The sequence below is a fragment of the Somniosus microcephalus genome, chromosome 14, assembly GCF_052327205.1.
Source record: "Somniosus microcephalus isolate GS21.2 chromosome 14, FLI_Smic_1.0, whole genome shotgun sequence".
In the NCBI taxonomy this organism is placed as follows: Eukaryota; Metazoa; Chordata; class Chondrichthyes; order Squaliformes; family Somniosidae; genus Somniosus; species Somniosus microcephalus.
The window spans coordinates 503,335-524,437 of NC_141000.1; the positions used below are offsets into that span (position 1 = coordinate 503,335).

At 46.5% G+C, this 21,103-nt stretch overlaps 1 protein-coding gene across 1 annotated transcript in view; it reads right to left on the reverse strand.

Moving 5' to 3' along the window:
* vwa8 (von Willebrand factor A domain containing 8) overlaps positions 1-21,103 on the reverse strand; it is a 458,807-nt gene that overhangs the window by 406,152 nt on the left and 31,552 nt on the right. Inside the window, exon 3 of the mRNA XM_086006090.1 lies at positions 2,710-2,840. Within this exon, the coding sequence (XP_085862216.1) occupies positions 2,710-2,840 (131 nt within the window). The remainder of the gene's footprint in view (positions 1-2,709; positions 2,841-21,103) is intronic.

Consider the following 21,103-nt stretch of genomic DNA (forward strand, 5'->3'; position numbering starts at 1 on the left):
GAGTGGATGCAGCGACCTGTTGAAGATAAGGTGTCTGGGTGGTGGTGCAGCATTCGTGGGTGAGAGGGAAACCGAGGAGTCAGAGCGGGAGCTGAAGCCACAGCGAGTGAGTGTGGTGGGGGCCTGGGGTTTGCACAGGGAGTTGGTGGAAGTCGGGACGGAGGCTGGAGAGCAGGTGTTCTGGGCGTGTCGGCACTCGGGGAGGGGCTGGGATCATAGAATCAGAGAAATTTACAGCACAGAAGGAGGCCATTCGGCCCATCTTGTCCGTGCCAGCCGACAATCCACCTTAATCCCACTTTTCAGCTCTTGGTCTGTATCCTTGTAGGTTACGGCACTTCAAGTGCATATCCAAGTACTTTTTAAATGTGATGAGGGTTTCTGCCTCTGACACCCTTTCAGGCAGTGGGTTCCAGACCCCCACCACCCTCTGAAAAATGTTCTCCTCAACTCTCTCTAATCTTCTGACCAATTACTTTAAATCTATGTCCCCTGGTTATTGACCCTTCTGCTAAGGAAAATAGGTCCTTTCTATCCACTCTATCTAGGCCCCTCATAATTGTATACACCTCAATTAGGTTTCCCCTCAGCCTCCTCTGTTCCAAAGAAAACATCCCCAGCCTGTCCAATCTTTCCTCATAGCTAAAATTCCCCAGCCCAGGCAACATCCTTGTAAATCTCCTCTGCACCCTCTCTAGTGCAATCACATCCTTCCTGTAATGTGGTGACCAGAACAGCACCCAGTACTCTAGCTGTGGCCTAACTAGTGTTTTAAACAGTTCAAGCATAACCCCCCTGTTCTTATATTCCATGCCTCAGCTTATAAAGGCAAGTATCCCGTATGCCTTCTTAACCACCTTATCTACCTGGCCTTTTACCTTCAGGGATCTGTGGACATGCACTCCAAGGTCCCTCTGATCCCCTGCACTTCAGTGTCCTACCATTTATTGTGTATTCCCTTGCCTTGTTAGCCCTCCCCAAATGCATCACTTCGCACTTCTCCAAACTGAATTCCATTTGCCACTGTTCTGCCCACCTGACCAGTCCATCGATATCTTCCTGCAGTCTGCAGCTTTCTTCTTCATTATCAACCACACGGCCAATTTTTGTATCATCTGCAAATTTCTTAATCATACTTCCTACATTCAAGTCCAAATCATTGATATATACCACAAAAAGCAAAGGACCTAGTACTGAGCCCTGCGGAACCCCACTGGAAACAGCCTTCCAGTCACAAAAACACCCTTTGACTATTACCCTTTGTTTCCTGCCTCAGCCAATTTTGGATCCAACTTTCCACTTTGCCTTGGATCCCATGGGCTTTTGCTTTTCTGACCAGTCTGCCATGCGGGACCTTATCAAAAGCCTTGCTAAAATCCATATAGACTACATCAAACGCACTACCCTCATTGACCCTCCTTGTTACCTCCTCAAAAAATTTAATCAAGTTAGTCAGACACAACCTTCCCTGAACAAATCCCTGCTGACTGTCCCTGGTTAATTCGTGTCTTTCTAAATGAAGATTTATCCTATCCCTCAGAATTTTTTCCAATAATTTTCCCACCACCGAGGTTAGGCTGACTCGCCTGTAATCACTCAGTCTATCCCTTTCTCCCTTTTTAAACAACGGTACTACGTTAGCAGTCCTCCAGGTCCAGGCAGCATTCGGTGGTGGGGGTGTGAGGGGGGGGGGGGAGATAGGCAGCACTTTGGTGGCAACATTCAGAAGGAGAGGTACCTGGGGCCTGGTTGCAGTCAGCAAACTGGAGGTGGGGCTTGTAAATGGTCCAGATACAGTTCAGACTTGGGGCAGATTGGCCTGAAACAATTTACGTGGCCGTCAGGTCTCAGTCATGCACGTGGGGCCTAAAAAGCAATAGGGTACATGCTCGGGGACTCAACAGCACCCTCCTGGAACAAAGCAACAGAATGCCAATCCGTCAAGAGAAAGCGCAACAGGATAGGCACCAATAGTGTGCTGCCTCAGTCATGCAGTCACAGGCTCCTAAAAGAGGTTTAAACAGGCCTTTTAGGGGCCTACTGAATGGACTTCCAATGAAATGGGCAACTTTATGTTAAAGTTGAAAGTATCTTTAGTTAATTATTATTTCAGTATTAAAAGTGTTTGTCATGTTACTAGTTTTATTTTATTTAGGTGGATATACTCAGCTGCCTGAAGAAACAGGAACAGGTAGCTTTTCCTACTTGTCCGAGGGAATGCTTGTTCGTATTTAGTCAAACAGATACTTGAGCCAATTAGCATAATTAACTCGGGTTTTTGCCTGAGAGACACATTAAGCTTTTGAGTTGTGATGAATTTGGAAACCCTGACGCTAAAGGGGTACACTCAATAAAGGACTTATAAATATGCAGATAGATATCCTGACAAAACAATAAAACATTGAAAACCCACCATAAAATCTCATGTGACCCAAACTTCAGTTAAAACAACCTTATCTGCAAAATGCAGGTGTAGTGCTAACACCTGCAGTGGTACTGGTCCTCTACTCTACATTTGCTCAGAAGGCGTACTATTGACTTAATTACTGAATATGTCATCTCATTGCTAGTCTATCTCCACACATTGTTCAACTGCAAATTGTTTTCTTTCCCACCAGAGAATCGTCCTTCACATAAACAGCCAACAAATTGGAATGATTTATTACAACCCAGCCACAGTACTTGCATCTGGACTAGAAAATGACTCACCAAATACTGCATAGCAATGGAGCGCCGTAAAGGCCCGGGAGGTCCGATAAGGAACACATCTTGTCCCAGCAGGTCTTTCTGCATGATCCATCGAAGGTGCTGTGCGAGTGCCTGAGGTACGGGTTCCAACACTGGTGAGGATGAAAATTGATTTAATTAACATCCTCGTCTTGGCAGCACAACACAGCATTAAAGCAAAATAACAACAGAAAACACCGGAAAAACTCAGCAGGCCAGGCAACATCTGTAGCGAGAAACAGAGTCAATGTTTCAGGTCAAAACCCTTCTTCAGTAAAGCAGCAGGGTCCCAGAACATTGTACCATTTGTAGCAAGACTTGCACCAAAAATAACAAAGCTCTGTTCAAAAACGGGAAGCAAGGATTGTGTATCGTTAGAATGGTAAAGCATTATTGTGGTTCAGTTACAGAAGCTTGGTGGTACGACGGGGAAGCAAGAGCTTCCGAAGCTTGCCAGAGTGTCTCAGAGTACGCCGTCATACAGCTTTTGAAATGGATAGCAAGTTCGGGATTTCTGAAACTTGTGAACTGTGAAGTTCCAACTTGGCAGATGATCCGCACCGACATGGAAATCCTAATTGCTGTCGCAGAGCTGGGCTAATTTCTCCACCAACTGCCCAGCAATTAAGCTTGAAAATGTTACGGCTGGTGTAAACCAAACAGGTGTAGTAGCCTGTTTGCACAGCGCAAGGGGATAACCCGTTAATAAAAAAAATCTTTATTTTGATGAAAATCCTTTCTTTTAAAGGTTATTTGCTGTCTGCAGACTTTGACACTTAAACAGGATTTACAAAAAAATCAGTTCAGGAATTAATATTATTGCATTATATGAATTGTTTTATTGTGAGGGCTCCACAGCAATTTTACTTTCTCCATTTTTCCAAACTGGAACCAGCTGGCCATGAACCATCTACAGCCAGGAGGGGAGCCAAGTGACTCGCTCCCTGGCCTTTCTCCAAAGCCACTCCATTTGAGTCACTGGAAGGTGTACAATCTGATTGGAGCACCAGCCCACGTGATCCCTTCTGCACACGGTGTGCCCCTGGGATCCGTGGTCATTACGCTGCCCTCTATTCCGCAGCGTCCGAGAGGAACTTTTTTCTTGGGGCCTCGCAACAGGTAAGTGCATATTTGGTTCGGATGCCGGCGGCTTTAACTTTAATTACGCCGCCGACCGCAAAAATCTGGGCCAATATTTCCCACCACCTCTGTTTTAAACTTTTGTCATGTTTTTTGTTTCAATTTTTTTTTAAACAAATTTCACAAACAATTCTTCCTCAAATAAGTACTTCATGAAAAGTTCACAAAAAAATGTGAGTTGTAGCCCAGTACCTCCCAGTTAGTTGGCTGAAAAACTAATGCATTTACACAGCTTGATATAATGCAAGTGACCTCAAAAGCTGCTTTTGCATTGGCCTTAGAGGAGTGCTCACCAACACATGGGGATCACACACTTGCCAGCAAGACGAATGTAAATCTGGCCTATTCAGTCAAAGTGACTGTGAGAAGAACCGATTAAAGAAGGGTGTCGCCCCACAGCCAACTTTAGCAGTGTGGTAAGAGCTAGTGAGAGACAGTCCCACAAGCTCAGTGTTCTTTCACTCATCCAGAGCTGCAGCACCTGACCCAGCTTCAAAAGGCTCCGACTCACCTCGAGCCAAAGAAAGGGAGAAAATAAACGAAAAAAGTCACCCCAACGCAGAAATATTTAATTAAAGTGCCAGATGGAAGTGTTGCGCACAAAATATCTCATCACAAAATCCAAATGCACCCAGCACGGGCAGTGCATCAACTGAATCACCACGGGCAGCGCATCAACTGAATCACAACGGGCAGCGCATCAACTGGATCACCACGGGCAGCGCATCAACTGAATCACCACGGGCAGCGCATCAACTGAATCACCACGGGCAGCGCATCAACTGAATCACCACGGGCAGCGCATCAACTGAATCACCATGGGCAGCGCATCAACTGAATCACCATTGGCAGCGCATCAACTGGATCACCACGGGCAGCGCATCAACTGAATCACCATGGGCAGCGCATCACATGAATCACCACGGGCAGCGCATCAACTGAATCACCACGGGCAGCGCATCAACTGAATCACCACGGGCAGCGCATCAACTGGATCACCACGGGCAGTGCATCAACTGGATCACCACGGGCAGCGCATCAACTGAATCACCACGGGCAGCGCATCAACTGGATCACCACGGGCAGCGCATCAACTGGATCACCACGGGCAGCGCATCAACTGGATCACCACGGGCAGCGCATCAACTGGATCACCAGAGAGCGCATCAACTGAATCACCAGAGAGCGCATCAACTGGATCACCACGGGCAGCGCATCAACTGAATCACCACGGGCAGCGCATCAACTGGATCACCACGGGCAGCGCATCAACTGGATCACAACGGGCAGCGCATCAACTGGATCACCACGGGCAGCGCATCAACTGAATCACCACGGGCAGCGCATCAACTGAATCACCACGGGCAGCGCATCAACTGAATCACCACGGGCAGCGCATCAACTGAATCACCATGGGCAGCGCATCAACTGAATCACCATGGGCAGCGCATCAACTGAATCACAACGGGCAGCGCATCAACTGGATCACCACGGGCAGCGCATCAACTGAATCACCACGGGCAGCGCATCAACTGAATCACCACGGGCAGCGCATCAACTGGATCACCACGGGCAGCGCATCAACTGAATCACCATGGGCAGCGCATCAACTGAATCACCACGGGCAGCGCATCAACTGAATCACCACGGGCAGCGCATCAACTGAATCACCACGGGCAGCGCATCAACTGGATCACCACGGGCAGTGCATCAACTGGATCACCACGGGCAGCGCATCAACTGGATCACCACGGGCAGCGCATCAACTGGATCACCACGGGCAGCGCATCAACTGGATCACCACGGGCAGCGCATCAACTGGATCACCAGAGAGCGCATCAACTGGATCACCACGGGCAGCGCATCAACTGAATCACCACGGGCAGCGCATCAACTGAATCACCACGGGCAGCGCATCAACTGGATCACCACGGGCAGCGCATCAACTGAATCACCACGGGCAGCGCATCAACTGGATCACCACGGGCAGCGCATCAACTGAATCACCACGGGCAGCGCATCAACTGGATCACCAGAGAGCGCTGCCCCTTTTTTACTCTAGAAAAAAAAAGTTAAAAAGTGATTTGATTAAAATATGTCAAATGTTGAACGGACTAGACTTTGTCCCTGTGGATAGATTATGTCAAAGTATCTCCAATCTCTACCTGTAACTCTTGTTTCCCATCCCTGGCATCATGTATTAACATGGATATTTAAATACTAAACAGATGCTTTTGAGCGGAAAGAGCACAGAATTGAGCAACCAAGGACGCACTTTTTGTCTTGTACCATAGGGTGGCCTCATTTAGTTTTGTGTACAATGTAAGCAGTCGGACAAAAACACTAATTATTCGATTAGAAAAAAGGTACATAAGTCATAGGTTTTGAACTGGAGTTACACAGGGGTGACCCTTTTCAAAGAAGGAGTTTCAGTTGAGTTCAGTGTGTATGCAATGGAGGGCATGTTTCTTCAGAGTGTCTATTGAAATCACTGTGTAAGCCAATGAGTTGGAGGCAGGCCGAGACTTACGGCAGGACTCTCAGCAGTCTATTTTACAACAAAGTCTATTTACTCAGCAAACAGAGTCTATTAAACAGTGCACTCCAGCAAACAGTCCACAGAGTCTATTTAAAAAGAGTCCGACGAGCTCATGGCCAAGACTGGAGCAACATCTCCTGATAAAAGCAGGGCAATTTCTCCAGTCGAGTGCAGTGAGTAGAGGATAGTTACATCATCGTGTTTGACTAATCTAATTGAATTTTTTGATGAAGTAACAGGGAAGATCGATGAAGGGAATGCAGTGGATGTTGTCTACATGGATTTTCGGAAGGCGTTTGACAAAGTACCACATAGAAGGCTGGTTAACAAAATTGAGGCTCATGGAATAGGTGGGTCAGTGGCAGCTTGGCTAAGGAATTGGCTTAAGGACAGAAAACAGTGAATTGTGGTAAATGGCTGTTTTTCAGACTGGAGGATGGTAGACAGTGGTGTTCCCCAAGGGTCAGTGCTGGGGCCACTGCTTTTTTTGATATACATATGACCTGGATATTGGAATACAGAGTAGAATTTCTAAATTTGCCGATGACACCAAACTTGGGGGTGTGGCAAACAGTGAGGAGGATACCAATCGACTGCAACAGGACATAGAAAGGCTAGCAGAATGGGCAGACAAGTGGCAGATGGAATTTAATACAGAGAAGTGTGAGGTGATGCATTTTGGCAGAAGGAACAGGGAGAGGCTATATACACTTAATGGCACAGTTTTAAAGAGTGTGCAGGGACAGAGGGACCTGGGAGTTAATGTGCATAGGTCCCTGAAGGTGGCAGGACATATTGAGAGAGTGGTTAACAAAGCATATGGGATCTTGGGCTTCATAAATAGAGGTATTGAGTACAAAAGTAGAGAAGTTATGCTGAATCTTTATAAAGCGCTGGTTAGGCCACAACTGGAGTATTGCATCCAGTTCTGGTCACCACACTTTAGGAAGGATGTGAAGGCCCTTGAGCTGGTGCAGAGGGGATTTACCAGAATGGTTCCGGGGATGGGGGATCTTAGCTACACGGACAGGTTGAAGGTGGTGGATTTGTTTTCATTAGAGCAAAGGAGGCTGAGGGGTGATTTGATAGAGGTGTACAAGATTATGACGGGTTTGGATATGCTAGGCGGGGAAAGGCTGTTCCCACTAGTTGATGGCACAAGGACGAGGGGACACAGATAAAAGGTTTTGGGCAAGAGATACAGGGGGGACGTGAGGAAAAACTTTTTTACACAGCGAGTGGTGATGACCTGGAATTCGCTGCCGACGGATGTGGTGGAAGCGGAGACACTCAATGTTTTCAAGGGGAGACTGGATAGGCACTTGAGGGAAATAAACTTGCAGGGCTACGGGGATAGAGTGGGGGAATGGGACTGACTGGATTGCTCGAGCGAACCAGCACGGACTCGATGGGCCGAATGGCCTCCTTCTGTGCCGTTACGACTCTATGACTCTAATACAAATTACATGCATAAAATCAATCCCAGTCACCTATAGCAGTGATTGACGAGCGAAGTACCCAAGCATCTCCACGCTGGCCAGGACTTGTGGTGTCACTATATGCAGCCATAGAGTTATACAGCACAGAAAGAGGCCCTTCGACCCATCGTGTCCGCAGCGGCCATCAAGCCCTGTCTATTCGAATCCCATTTTGCAGCACTTGGTCCATAGCCTTGTATGCTATTGCATTTCAAGTGCTCATCTAAATGCTTCTTGAATGTTGTGAGGGTTCCTGCCTCTACCACCCTTTCAGGCAGTGAGTTCCAGATTCCAACCACCCTCTGGGTGAAAAAGTTTTTCCTCAAATCCCCTCTAAACCTCCTGCCCCTTACCTTGAATCTATGCCCCCTGGTTAGTGACCCCTCTAAGGGGAAAAGTTCCTTTCTATCTATGCCCCTCATAATTTTGTACACCTCAATCAGGTCCCCCCTCAGCCTTCTCTGCTCTAAGGAAAACAATCCCAGCCTGTCCAGTCTCTCTTCATAGCGCTCCAGCCCGTCCAGTCTCTCTTCATAGCGCTCCAGCCGAGGTAACATCCTGGTGAATCTCCTCTGCACCCTCTCCAATGCAATCACATCCCTCCTATAGTGTGGCGTCCAGAACTGCACACAGTATTCCAGCTGTGGCCTAACTAGCGTTTTGTACAGCTCCATCATAACCTCCCTGCTCTTATATTCTATGCCTCAGCTAATGAAGGCAAGTATCCCATATGCCTTTTTAACTACCTTATTTACCTGTCCTGCTACCTTCAGGGATCTATGTACGTGCACACCAAGGACCCTCTGATCCTCTGTCCTTCCTAGGCTCCTACCATTCATTGTGTATTCCCTTGCCTTGTTAGTCCTCCCAAAATGCATCACCTCACACTTTTCAGGGTTAAATTCCATTTGCCACTGTTCTGCCCATCTAACCATCCCGTCTATATCATAGAAACATAGAGATAGGAACAGGAGTAGGCCATTCGGCCCTTCGAGCCTGCTCCGCCATTCAATGAGATCATGGCTGATCTTCGTCTGAGATCATAGCTGATCTTACCAGTTCAGTACCCCGTCCCCGCCTTTTCTCCGTAACCCTTAATCCCCTTAGCCTTCAGAAATATATCCAATTCTCTCTTGAAAATATTTATTGAATTAGCCTTCACAGCCCTCTGTGGCAGGGAATTCCACAGGCTCACCACTCTTTGAGTGAAGAAATTCTTCCTCATCTCTGTTTTAAATGATTTGCCCGCTATTTTTAGACTGTGGCCCCTGGTTCTGTGCTCCCCGGCCATTGGAAACATTCTCTCTGAATTCAGCCTGTCCAGGCCTGCCATAATTTTATATGTTTCGATGAGATCCCCTCTCAATCTTCTAAACTCCAGTGAGTACAAGCCCAAACTATTTAATCTCTCTTCGTAGGTCATTCCCGCCATTCCAGGTATCAGCCTGGTGAATCGCCGTTGCACTCTTTCCATGGCAAGAACATCCTTCCGCAGATGGGGCGACCAAAACTGTACACAATACTCCAGATGCGGTCTCACCAGCACCTTGTACAGCTGTAGTAAGGTATCCCTATTCCTATACTCGAACCCCCTTGATATGAAGGCCAACATACCATTTGCCTTCTTAATCGCCTGTTGCACCTGCATGCTCTCCTTCAGTGACTGGTGCACAAGAACACCCAGGTCCCTCTGCACTTCCCCATCTCCCAATCTATTGCCATTTAGATAATAATCTACCCTCCTGTTTTTACCCCCAAAGTGGATAACCTCGCATTTATCCACATTATAGTGCATCTGCCACGTATCCGCCCATTCCCCCAACCTGTCCAAATCGCACTGTAGCCTCCTGACATCCTCATCAGAGCCCACCCCTCCTCCTAGTTTAGTGTCGTCAGCGAATTTGGAAATATTGCATCCAATTCCCTGATCCAGATAATTTATATATATTGTGAACAGCTGGGGTCCCAGGACAGATCCTTGCGGCACCCCGCTGGTCACTGCCTGCCACTCCGAAAACGAGCCGTTTATTCCAACTCTCTGTTTTCTATCCGCCAGCCAGTTCTCTATCCACGTTAATACTTTGCCCCCAATTCCATGAGCCTTAATTTTGCATGATAATCTTTTGTGTGGAACCTTATCGAAGGCTTTCTGGAAGTCAAGGTACACCACATCCACTGGCTCTCCCCCATCTATTTTACCAGTTACTTCCTCAAAAAATTCCAGCAGATTAGTCAAACACGATTTACCCTTTGTAAATCCATGTTGACTCTGTCCGATCCTTTCCCCATTTGTCAAGTGCTCCGCTATTTTATCCTTAATAATGGACTCTAGCATTTTGCCCACAACCGATGTAAGGCTTACTGGTCTATAATTCCCTGCTTTCTCTCTACCCCCCTTTTTAAATATTGGGGTAACATTAGCTACCCTCCAATCCACGGGTACTGTTCCCGAGTCAATGGAGTTCCGGAAGATGATCCTTAGAGCATCTGCTATCTCCAGGGCCACCTCCTTAAGTACCCTAGGATGTAGTTTATCAGGCCCCGGGGATTTGTCGGCCTTCAGTCCCCTCAACTTACCCAACACCATATCCCTAGAGATACTAATTTCTGTCAGCTCCTCCCTCTCATTAGTCCCTATGTTTGCCGATATTCCTGGGAGGTTATTTGTGTCCTCCTTTGTGAATACAGAACCAAAGTATGAGTTTAATTGGTCTGCCATTTCCTTATTCTCCATTATATATTCTCCCGAATCGGACTGCAAGGGACCGACTTGGGATTTTACCAGTCTTTTCCTCCTGATATACCGATAAAAGCTTTTGCAGTCTGTCTTTATGTTTGCTGCAAGTTTACTTTCGTATTCTATTTTCCCCTTCCTGATTAATCCCTTTGTCCTCTTTTGCTGTATCCTGTACTGCCCCCAATCTTCCGGTCTGGTGCTTTTTTTTGCCAGTTGATATGCCCTCTTTTTTGATTTTATGCTGTCCCTAATTTCCCTCGTTATCCACGGTTGAGTCACCTTTTTAGGTTTATTTTTATGCCAAACCGGTATAAACATGTTCTGAAATTCTTCCATTCTATCTTTGAATGCTTGCCATTGTCTATCCACTGTCAATCCCCCCAGAAACACCACCCAATCAATCTTACCCAATTCCCGTCTCATACCCTCGTAATTCCCTTTATTTAAGTTCTGGACCTTAGTCTCTGATTCAATTTCCTCACTCTCCATCTCGACTGAGAGCTCGATCATATTATGATCGCTCTGACCCAAGGGGCCTCGTACAAGAAGATTGCTGATAAGTCCCTTCTCATTGCACAATACCCAGTCTAAAATGGCCTGATCTCGAGTCGGCTCCTCGACATATTGGTCCAGATAACCGTCCCGAAAACATTCCAGGAATTCCTCCTCCTCAGAATTTTTACTAATTTGGGTAGTCCAATCTATATGTAAATTAAAGTCACCCATGATGACAGCTGTGCTCTTATCGCACGCTTCTCTAATTTCCCTTTTTATGCCTTCCCTCACCTCCATATTACTATTTGGAGGCCTATATATCACACCCACTAACGTTTTCCTCCCCTTGCTATTTCTCATTTCTACCCATACAGATTCCGTTTCATCCGAGTTAATATCCTTCCTTTCCATTGCATTAATCCCCTCCTTTACCAGCAATGCTACCCCACCTCCCCTACCTTTTTGCCGATCCTTCCTAAATATTGTATATCCCTGGATGTTAAGTTCCCAGCCTTGCCCACCCTGCAGCCACGTTTCTGTAATCCCAATCAAATCATACTTGTTTACCTCTATTTCCACAACTAATTCATCCACCTTGTTCCTAATGCTTCTAGCATTAAGATACAAAGCCTTCAGGCTTGCTTTTTTCACACTCTCATTATGAATTAGTTTGGCCCTTTGTGTTTCTCTCCTTTGCTTATTGCTTCTCACCTTTCTACCATCTATTTCTGACTTCATATGACTTCCCTCTTTTCCACTACCTAGGTTCCCATCCCCCTGCCAAATTAGTTTAAATCCTCCCGAACCGCCCTAGAAAATATTACCCCGAGGACATCGGCTCCCTCACAGTTCAGGTGTAGACCGTCCCCTTGGTACAGGTCACTCCTCCCCAAGAACTGGTTCCAATGCCTCAAGAATTTAAATCCCTCTCCCTTGCACCACTGCTCAAGCCACGTATTTAGCTTATCTATCTTACTCTCTCTAAACTTATTAGCTCGTGGCACTGGTAACAATCCAGAGATTACTACCTTTGAGGTCCTACTTTTCAATTTAGCTCCTAACTCCCTAAATTCAGCTTGTAGGACCTCCTCCCTCTTTTTACCTACATCGTTGGTACCTACATGTACCACGACAACTGGCTGATCCCCCTCCCCCTTCAGAATGCTCTGCACCCGCTCCGAGACATCCTTGACCCTTGCACCAGGGAGGCAACATACCATCTTGGAGTCTCGGTCTCGGCCACAGAAACTCCTATCTATCCCCCTTACAATTGAATCCCCTATCACTATAGCCCTATCCCTCTTTTTCCCGCCCTTCTGTGCAGCAGAGCCAGTCATGGTGCCCTGAACCTGGCTGCTGGTGCCTTCCCCTGATAAGTCATCTCCCCCAACAGTACCCAAAACGGTAAACCTGTTTTGGAGGGAGATGACCGCAGGTGACTCCTGCACTACCTTCCTGCCTTTACCCTGCCTTTTGGTCACCCATTTACTGTCTGAGCTAGCCTTTACCTGCGGTGTGACCAACTCACTGAATGTGCTATCCACAACATCCTCAGCATCGCGTATGCTCCAGAGTGAGTCCATTCGCAGCTCCAGCGCCGCCATGCGGTCCGCTAGGAGCTGCAGCTGGACACACTTCCTGCACACATAGTTGCCTGAGGCTTCCCTCCTCGCTATTTACCACTCCACCAATTTTCATGTCATCTGCGAACTTACTGATCATACCTCCTACATTCATATCTAAATCATTAATATACACTACAAACAGGAAAGGACCCAGCACCGATCCCTGCGGTACACCACTGGACACAGGCTTCCAGTCACAAAAACAACCTTCGACCATCACCCTCTGCCTCCTGCCACTAAGCCAATTTTGGATCCAATGCGCCAAATTGCCATGTTTCTTTAGAGGTGAAAGTTAGTCATTGATCTCTCACGTTTTTCATGGTGGGTTTGCAGAAATTTGTGTTCATCTTAAAATTGAGATTCAGGGAGAAAGTTCTGGAATACGTAATCTGGTTGATAGTGAGGGTTTGCATTTTTGAGGGGTGGACTGCTAATGAATCTGGTGAGCGGTGGGGAGAAGGTATCTGGTTATGGGCACGACATCAAAATGGGGGACACCACTGAACCTTCAGATTGTGCAATAGCTGCACATTATTCAAACTGGTGCAGCTTCCAATCACAGATTGCTTATTCCTGACCAGTTATTAAGTCCGTGTATAATTGAGACACGGACTGCAGGAGTTGATTATAACAAGTCTTCACTGAATGGAGACAACCTGGAAACTGAAACTACAGAAGCCTGCTAGGGCCTTTTATACAGGGGTGGTCACTGCCGGTACTGCAGTCTGAGACCAGTTATTCCCTTAAAGGTACATACACAACAATTCCTCCCCTTTTAGATAAACAGTACATAACATTCATTTAACAACTAAATAATAACTAATTACAATTACGGTTGCTAGATACATTGGTTGAAGTTAAGCAATTATAAGTTCAGTCTTTGAGGAGGCTTCCTGATTCTGTCTGGATAACGCCTCTTTGGGATATCAGGTTCTTCTGGCAAAGTTGAGTCGGGATCAATGTCGTTGTTTGGTTCGTCTGCTTCCAATATCACCGATTCTGCGGTAGATGCAATTGGTACTTCGGTTTCAACGCCAGGAGTATCAGATCGTGGTGTGGAGTTGACGTTTTCCAGTCACTCTAGAATCTGGTCAGCATGGCGTCTTACAATGCTCTCTCCAACGTCCACGGTATACATTAGAGGTCCTTGCCGTGTACAGATCGTTCCTGGCTGCCATTTCTCTGTGCGGTAGTCCCGGGCCAAAACTGGTTGACCTATCTTAAAACTCCTGGTCGGCCTTTCATTCATATTCTGAAACTGCCTGTTCTCCACATCTCTTCTGACGTTTGGCTTAACCAAATCCAAGCGGCATCTTAGTCTTCGATTGAAGAACATCATGGCTGGAGTTTGGTTGGTAACCGCATGTGTCGCATTCCGGTAGGCAAACAAGAAGTTATCCACCTTGTGTTGTAGGGGTATATCTTCATTACACATTGCCTTGATAGCCTTCTTGAATGTTTGAACAAACCTCTCGGCCAATCCATTAGTGGCTGGATGATATGGGGCGGATGTGTAATGCTCAACACCATTGTTCTTTAAGAACCTCCGGAACTCTTCAGACACAAACTGTGGTCCATTGTCAGAGCAAATCTGTTCAGGCAGCCCATTCCTGGCGAATATGGTTCGTAAGACTGTGATAGTTTTTTCTGTGGTGGTTGAGGACATTTTTATTACCTCTGGCCACTTTGAATGTGCATCCACCGCAATTAAAAACATCGAGTCCATAAAGGGACCAGCAAAATCAATGTGTACCCTTTGCCATGGAGATGAGGGCCACTCCCATGGATGTAGAGGGGCTTGTGGTGGGGCGTTTTGGACCTTCTGGCATCCTGTACAGCTCTTGGTCATCTCTTCGATTTCTCTATCGATTCCCGGCCACCACACAAACGCTCTGGCTAAGTTCTTCATTTTTACCCCTCCCAGATGACCCTCATTAAGCTCATTGAGCACTCTATCCTTCAATTTGGGTGGAATTACTACTCTGGATCCACACATCAAGGTTCCTCTGCACACTGACAGCTGTTCTCTTCTCGGCGAGAATGCTGGCAGCAGTGGTTCGCCATGTGCTGGCCATCCTTTCACCGTTAAATCATAGACCCAGGAGTGTGTCGGGTCATTTCGTGTTTCCTTTTCTATGTTTGCATTCGTCACAGGGAGACATTCGACGATAGTCGAGTGGAATAACTCCACTGGATCCACTGCCAGTTCTTCTTCCACCGTCGGCAACGGTAGGCGCGACAATCCATCAGCATTCCCATGCTGTTTAGTTCCTTTGTACTCGATGTCATATTGGTGTGCCCCTAGGAAAAGGGACCACCTCTGTAGCCGTTGTGCCGTCATTATTGGTACGCCCTTCTGAGGGTTGAAAATGGAGACGAGAGGTTGATGATCAGTTAGTAGAGTAAATTTCTGACCGTGCAGGTAGTGATTGAACTTCTTCACCCCCCACACCAGGCTGAGGGCCTCTCTGTCAATCTGGGCGTAGTTACGCTCGGCTGAAGTTAACGAGCGTGACGCAAAAGCTATCGGCCTCTCTGAACCATCAAGGAATTTATGTGACAGTACCGCCCCAATGCCGTAGGGAGACGCATCACACGCCAGCCTTATCAGTAGTGATGGGTTGCAGTGAGCCAATACTTCTCTTGAAGTGATTAGGTCCTTACTCTTCTGAAAGGCCCGCTTACATTCATCGCTCCATTTCCATGCTACTCCCATTCGTAGTAGGGCGTTCAGTGGATGCAGAATTGTGGACAAATTCGGCAAAAACTTATGGTAGTAATTCACCAATCCGAGGAATGACCTCAGTTGCATCACATTTTCAGGCGCTGGAGCCTTAACTACCGCTTCAATTTTGTCAGGGGACTTATGCAACCCCTCTTCATCAATCACGTGGCCACAATACGATATCTGTTTCTTAAAAAACTCGCACTTGGGGCGATTGGCTCGTAGCCCATGTTCACATAGTCTAGTGAGCACCTGTTCTAGGTTGGCAAGGTGTTCACTGTCATTTTCACCTGTCACTAGGATGTCGTCCAAGTAACACTGAGTCCCCGGAATCCCTTGCAGGACTTGTTCCATTGCTCTTTGCCATATCGCCGGAGCTGATGCTACTCCGAATACCAGTCGATTATACTGGTAAAGACCTTTGTGAGTGTTTATCGTGAGATACTTCCTAGAGGATTCTTCAACCTCCATCTGCAAATATGCTTGTGCTAGGTCAATTTTTGTAAAACGTTTCCCTCCAGATAGTGAGGCGAAGATATCTTCTATCCTTGGAAGAGGATATTGTACTGTGTGAAGGACTGGGTTCACCGTCACCTTGAAGTCCCCACAGATGCGAACCTTCCTTGGCTCCTCAGACTTATTGTTTAACGTTTTCTTCATGACAGGAACGATGGGTGTCGCCCACTCGCTCCAGTCTACCTTAGATAACACGCCTGCATTCTCCAGATTCTCCAGCTCTGCCTCGACGACTGGGCGAATTGCATATGGTACCGGTCTTGCTTTGCAAAAACTTGGGAATTGCATTCTCCTCTATTTTTATCGAGGCGGTTACGCCTTTAAGAGTGCCCAGTTCTTGTTGAAATACCTCTTTGGCGTCAGCTAAGATTGTCGACAATCGTCCAGGAGTGACATCGTCATCCTTTTTACCAGCCACCGTCAGTGCCTGAATGGAGTGCCAGTCTAAACTTATCTTTCTGATCCATTCACGTCCCAATAACGGTGGTCCACCATCTTGCAGAATGTAGAGATACAATTTCCGTATTTTCTTGCCGTTGTATTCGACAGGCACCCTTATTTTTCCTCTGGGGTATACTTTTTGCCCCCTATACGTCCTCAAGACAATGGATGTCTCTCTCAAGGGTATGTGTGAGAATAGCCGCTCGTAGTCTCGACGATTCATGACGGTTAGAGCTGATCCTGTATCCAATTCCATTTTGACTTGGGACCCTGCTATCGTGAGGGTGACCCAAATGGTTCGGTGATCCTCTTTTGCGATTACGTTGTGAAGTTTGAGACAGCTTAGTCTCTTGTTCCCGGATTCACTATCACTCATCTGGTCTTCGGAACTACTGTCCGTCATCTTTTGTACTTTCTTGTACGGTTCCTTAGTAGCCTTTTTGTTGTCGTTGGTCTTCTTCCCAGACCTGCAAACTCGTGCAATGTGTCCCATCTTTCCGCATTGCCTGCATATTTTGTCCTTGGACCAGCAGTCCTTCTGGTCATGGTTTGTTCTGCCGCAGCGATAACATTTTGCAAATCCCCGTGTCATTTCGTGGGTGCCGTATTCCTGTGGCTTTTGTTGTATTTCCGCAGCTCCCCTTGCTGCTGCTTCGTACGATACTGCCACGCTGAAAGCCTTATCTAGCGTCAGCTCTTTCTCGGAGAGTAACCTCTTCTGGGTTCCTTCACTCAGGAGTCCACAGACAAATTTGTCCCGTAAGTTATCTGCCAGTCCTGCTCCGAACTGGCAGTGCTTTGATTGCTTGCGTAGTTCCGTAAGGTAATCAGCATTGCTCTCATTTTTATGCTGATTTCTCCTGTGGAATTTAAATCTTTCTGCTATCAGCAGCGGTGTAGGATTTAGGTGTTCCTGTAGGATAGCAACAATTTCGTTAAAACTCTTCACCTTCGGTTTGGCTGGAGTAATCAGGTCCCGCAATAGGTCGTACGTTCTTGCGCCCATTAAATTTAGCAATACCGATGCCTTTTTCTCATCGGCTATTTCGTTTGCCTCGCAATATACCTCGACTCTTTCCACATACGTGGTCCAGTCTTCTATTGCATTATCGAAGGCAGTGATATCGCCAGTCTTTGGCATCTTGAAAATCTAAGATGGCGCCTCCCGCGCTTTGCCTTCGTCCCCGACGGATCAAAATGGCGCCTCCCGCGCTTTTCCTTCTTCCCCGCCGAGTTAAGCTGGCGCCTCCCGCGCTTTCCCGCCGCTGCTGCCACGCTGTTGCTGGCGATTATATTTATTTTACTACCCTGTAATGGCGACGCCCTATGGTCTTCGCGCCTCCCCGATCGCTGCTGCCAACGCCGCTCTCCGCGGTATTTTTATTTTTCTATCGCGCTTCAATATTTGCTCCGTTAATTGAAGAACCGTTCCCGTCGTGGAGCGGACCCTCTGGGACACTTCCCTCCCTCTTCTTAGGTCCGAACGCTGCCCGGCTTCGAAGCACCGGCCGCGCCCTGTGTGCTCCACCCTCTCTCTCTCTCTTTGCTTCCCAACTCGCTGCCCGGCCCCGTTGCAGAGCCACCCGATCGAGCTCTAGCCCACCGCAGCCCAGGAAGGATCAGTGCACAACCTGCCACCAGCCCGATTAGCTGGGAAACCACAGACTGGCGAGCCAAGCCTGGCTCTCGACAGTCTCTCCTGCACTTTTCAATTCGATGATTTGGAGGGCGGTTGCCCACGGTCGACGCCCGTTTCTCGAGTTTCTTTGGATTATTATTTTTTCTTTCTTCTGGCTTCGACCTTCAATAACGTCGTCTGAGGTGCTGCCAAGTTGCAGGTAAGTTCGTTTCTTACTCGTCGCCAGTATTATGTCCGTGTATAATTGAGACACGGACTGCAGGAGTTGATTATAACAAGTCTTTACTGAATGGAGACAACCTGGAAACTGAAACTACAGAAGCCTGCTAGGGCCTTTTATACAGGGGTGGTCACTGCCGGTACTGCAGTCTGAGACCAGTTATTCCCTTAAAGGTACATACACAACACCAGTGAGTCAACGTGCTTAGTGCTGATGGAATACGTACAACTTCAAGTTGAGAAAAATACACAAGAATGACAAAGACCTCTCCAATGGTGCTCGATAGCTATATTGAAAGCAGCCTAATCTTGAGCATGTACTGATCAATATCCATTTACAATTGGTAAGAAAGGCTGTTCCTGGGAATGTTAAATAAGAACTAAAGGCAACAGAGCTCATCCTGCACCGAATACACCATGCACTCAACAGTGCAAACAAATGCAATTCTACAAATAACAAGGGGAACGTTTGTCAAGTGAATGCATCCGTAAGTAAATTATTAGATGGTCCAGTTGGAAGCCTTTACACAGTTACAGTTCAGGCAAAACTCAAGAACTCACCGACAGTTGAACCTGTAGCCTGCAATTGGAGTCTACACCGACCCCCCAACCACCCTGCTCCCATCCTGACCCAAATCTTTAGCCTCCCCACTGCTCACTCTTAACCAGACTCTACATCTCCCATTTTAGCATCAATAATTGAAGATGCTGTCGAGTTCTGATAATATTTTGGGACAAAAAACAATTTAATATTAAGAGTTATCAGGCGATTGTGTTAAAATAGCTGCAGTGTTTTTTCGACGTGTGATTTGAATTCAAATTATGCAGCAAATGAAATGAAGCAACTTTGAATGATCAAGAGTAGACTGCACCACTACTCACTGAGCTTAGACAGTCATCCTATCAAAACATTTCAGCATAAACCATTGCAACTTTATTCTCACTCTGAAAGCCTCTATTGCACTGCTGATTCTGGTTTCATTCGATTGCCAGATGTTGGCTGGATACTGGCTGGGGGTTTCATGGGGATTTTTTTGTACTGGCTTTGAATTGTTAAGTTCATTTTCTTTGTTTAAAAAAAATAGAAGAGAGGTGGCAAAACTTACTGTACTGCAATTACCAGACCAGGAATTTCCAGCACTGCAGTCACTAGAAGGCAAGTGTTTTAGATCACAGTTAGAACTGAGCAAATAAACCGCATCCCAAGTTAATTAAATTACTTTTTTTAAATGGGATGATGATTATTTGTGAGTACTCCTGAACCAGCGGGTACACAATTTAGCACTTACCCTTAGGTCGATATGCATTTAATGGGGATTAGAGAGGGCGGGGATAATTGAACCAGCAGGGGAGATACAAGAATTTTTTAAAAGATACTCGTCGATCGCCCATGGCATGGTGAGCCAGAGGATTCACCATTCTATATGCGACAGGTGTTGAGGTTATTCTTAGATATGAAACAATCAAAACAAAAGCTCAGGCAAACTTACAGCACCATTATTTTTGTAGCATTGTTCTAACATTGTAAAAGGATCCAATGTCCATCAGTTGCAGAGACAGCTGAGAGAACAAGTTCTTTGAAAATGCAGACAATGTGACAATTGCAGAGTCCCATGGTGAAATGCTATAATTACTAGACGTACTCTTTTTCCAACAGGTGTTGCACATGAGCAGTCACGAGCAAGTGTAGCCTTCAAGGGAAAGGGGTTTAGAGAGAGCAGGGGACAATTGAACCAGAAGTGCAGAAAGAGGATTTTTTAAAGATACTAGTAGATCTCCCATGGTATGGTGAGCCAGAGGATTCACCGTTCAATACACGAGAGGTGTTGAAGTAATTTCAGGGGATAGAGCTGGGTCACTGACTGAGTCAGTCAAATTCTATTTTAATTAACATGAATGCTGGGATTTTTTATGAATCGGCCAATTGAATTTAAAAACTCTGCCCCTTATTCTGTGAAAACTGTAAATAAGGGACCTTTATATTTTATACAGTACAATGAGGGAAGACACTATCACTCTGAGCTTAATGCACACTCTGAAATTTAAAGAACACAGCATAAAAGTAATGTGTAATTAGTCTATTTTTTTCTCACTCACAACACAGTCCCTGTTTGAAAAAATTGCACAGCAGTTTTAGAAAAAATAATTTTACCTGAATAAAGTTTTTAAAATTTTCCCTCTAGCTTTCCTTCAAATAATCTCGAAAAACATTTTTTTTTTTATTCGCTTATGGGGTCTGGGCATCACTGGCAAGGCCAGCATTTATTGCCCATCCCTAGTTGCCCCTTGAGAAGGTGGTGGTGAGCCGCCTTCTTGAACCGCTGCAGTTCGTGTGGTGAAGGTGCTCCCACAGTGCTGTTAGGGAGGGGGTTTCAGGATTTTGACCCAGCAACGATGAAGGATTGGCAATATACTTCTAAGTCAGGATGGTGTGTGACTTGGAGGGGAACTTGGAGGTGGTGGTGTTCCCATGCGCCTGCTGCCCTTGTCCTTCTAGGTGGAAGAGGTCGCGGGTTTCGGAGGTGCAGCTGAAGAAGCCTTGGCGAGTTGCTGCAGTGCAGCTTGTAGATGGTACACACTGCAGCCACGGTGCGCCGGTGGTGGAGGGAGTGAATGTTTAAGGTGGTGGATGGGGTGCCAATCAAGCGGGCTGCTTTGTCCTGGATGGTGTCGAGCTTCTTGAGTGTTGTTGGAGCTGCACTCATCCAGGTAAGTGGAGAGTGTTCCATCACACTCCTTACTTGTGCCTTATAGATGGTGGAATTTGCGCAGAAACTGCTAGAATCTTAAGGAGAATATTCCATCAGTACAACTGAATTTCT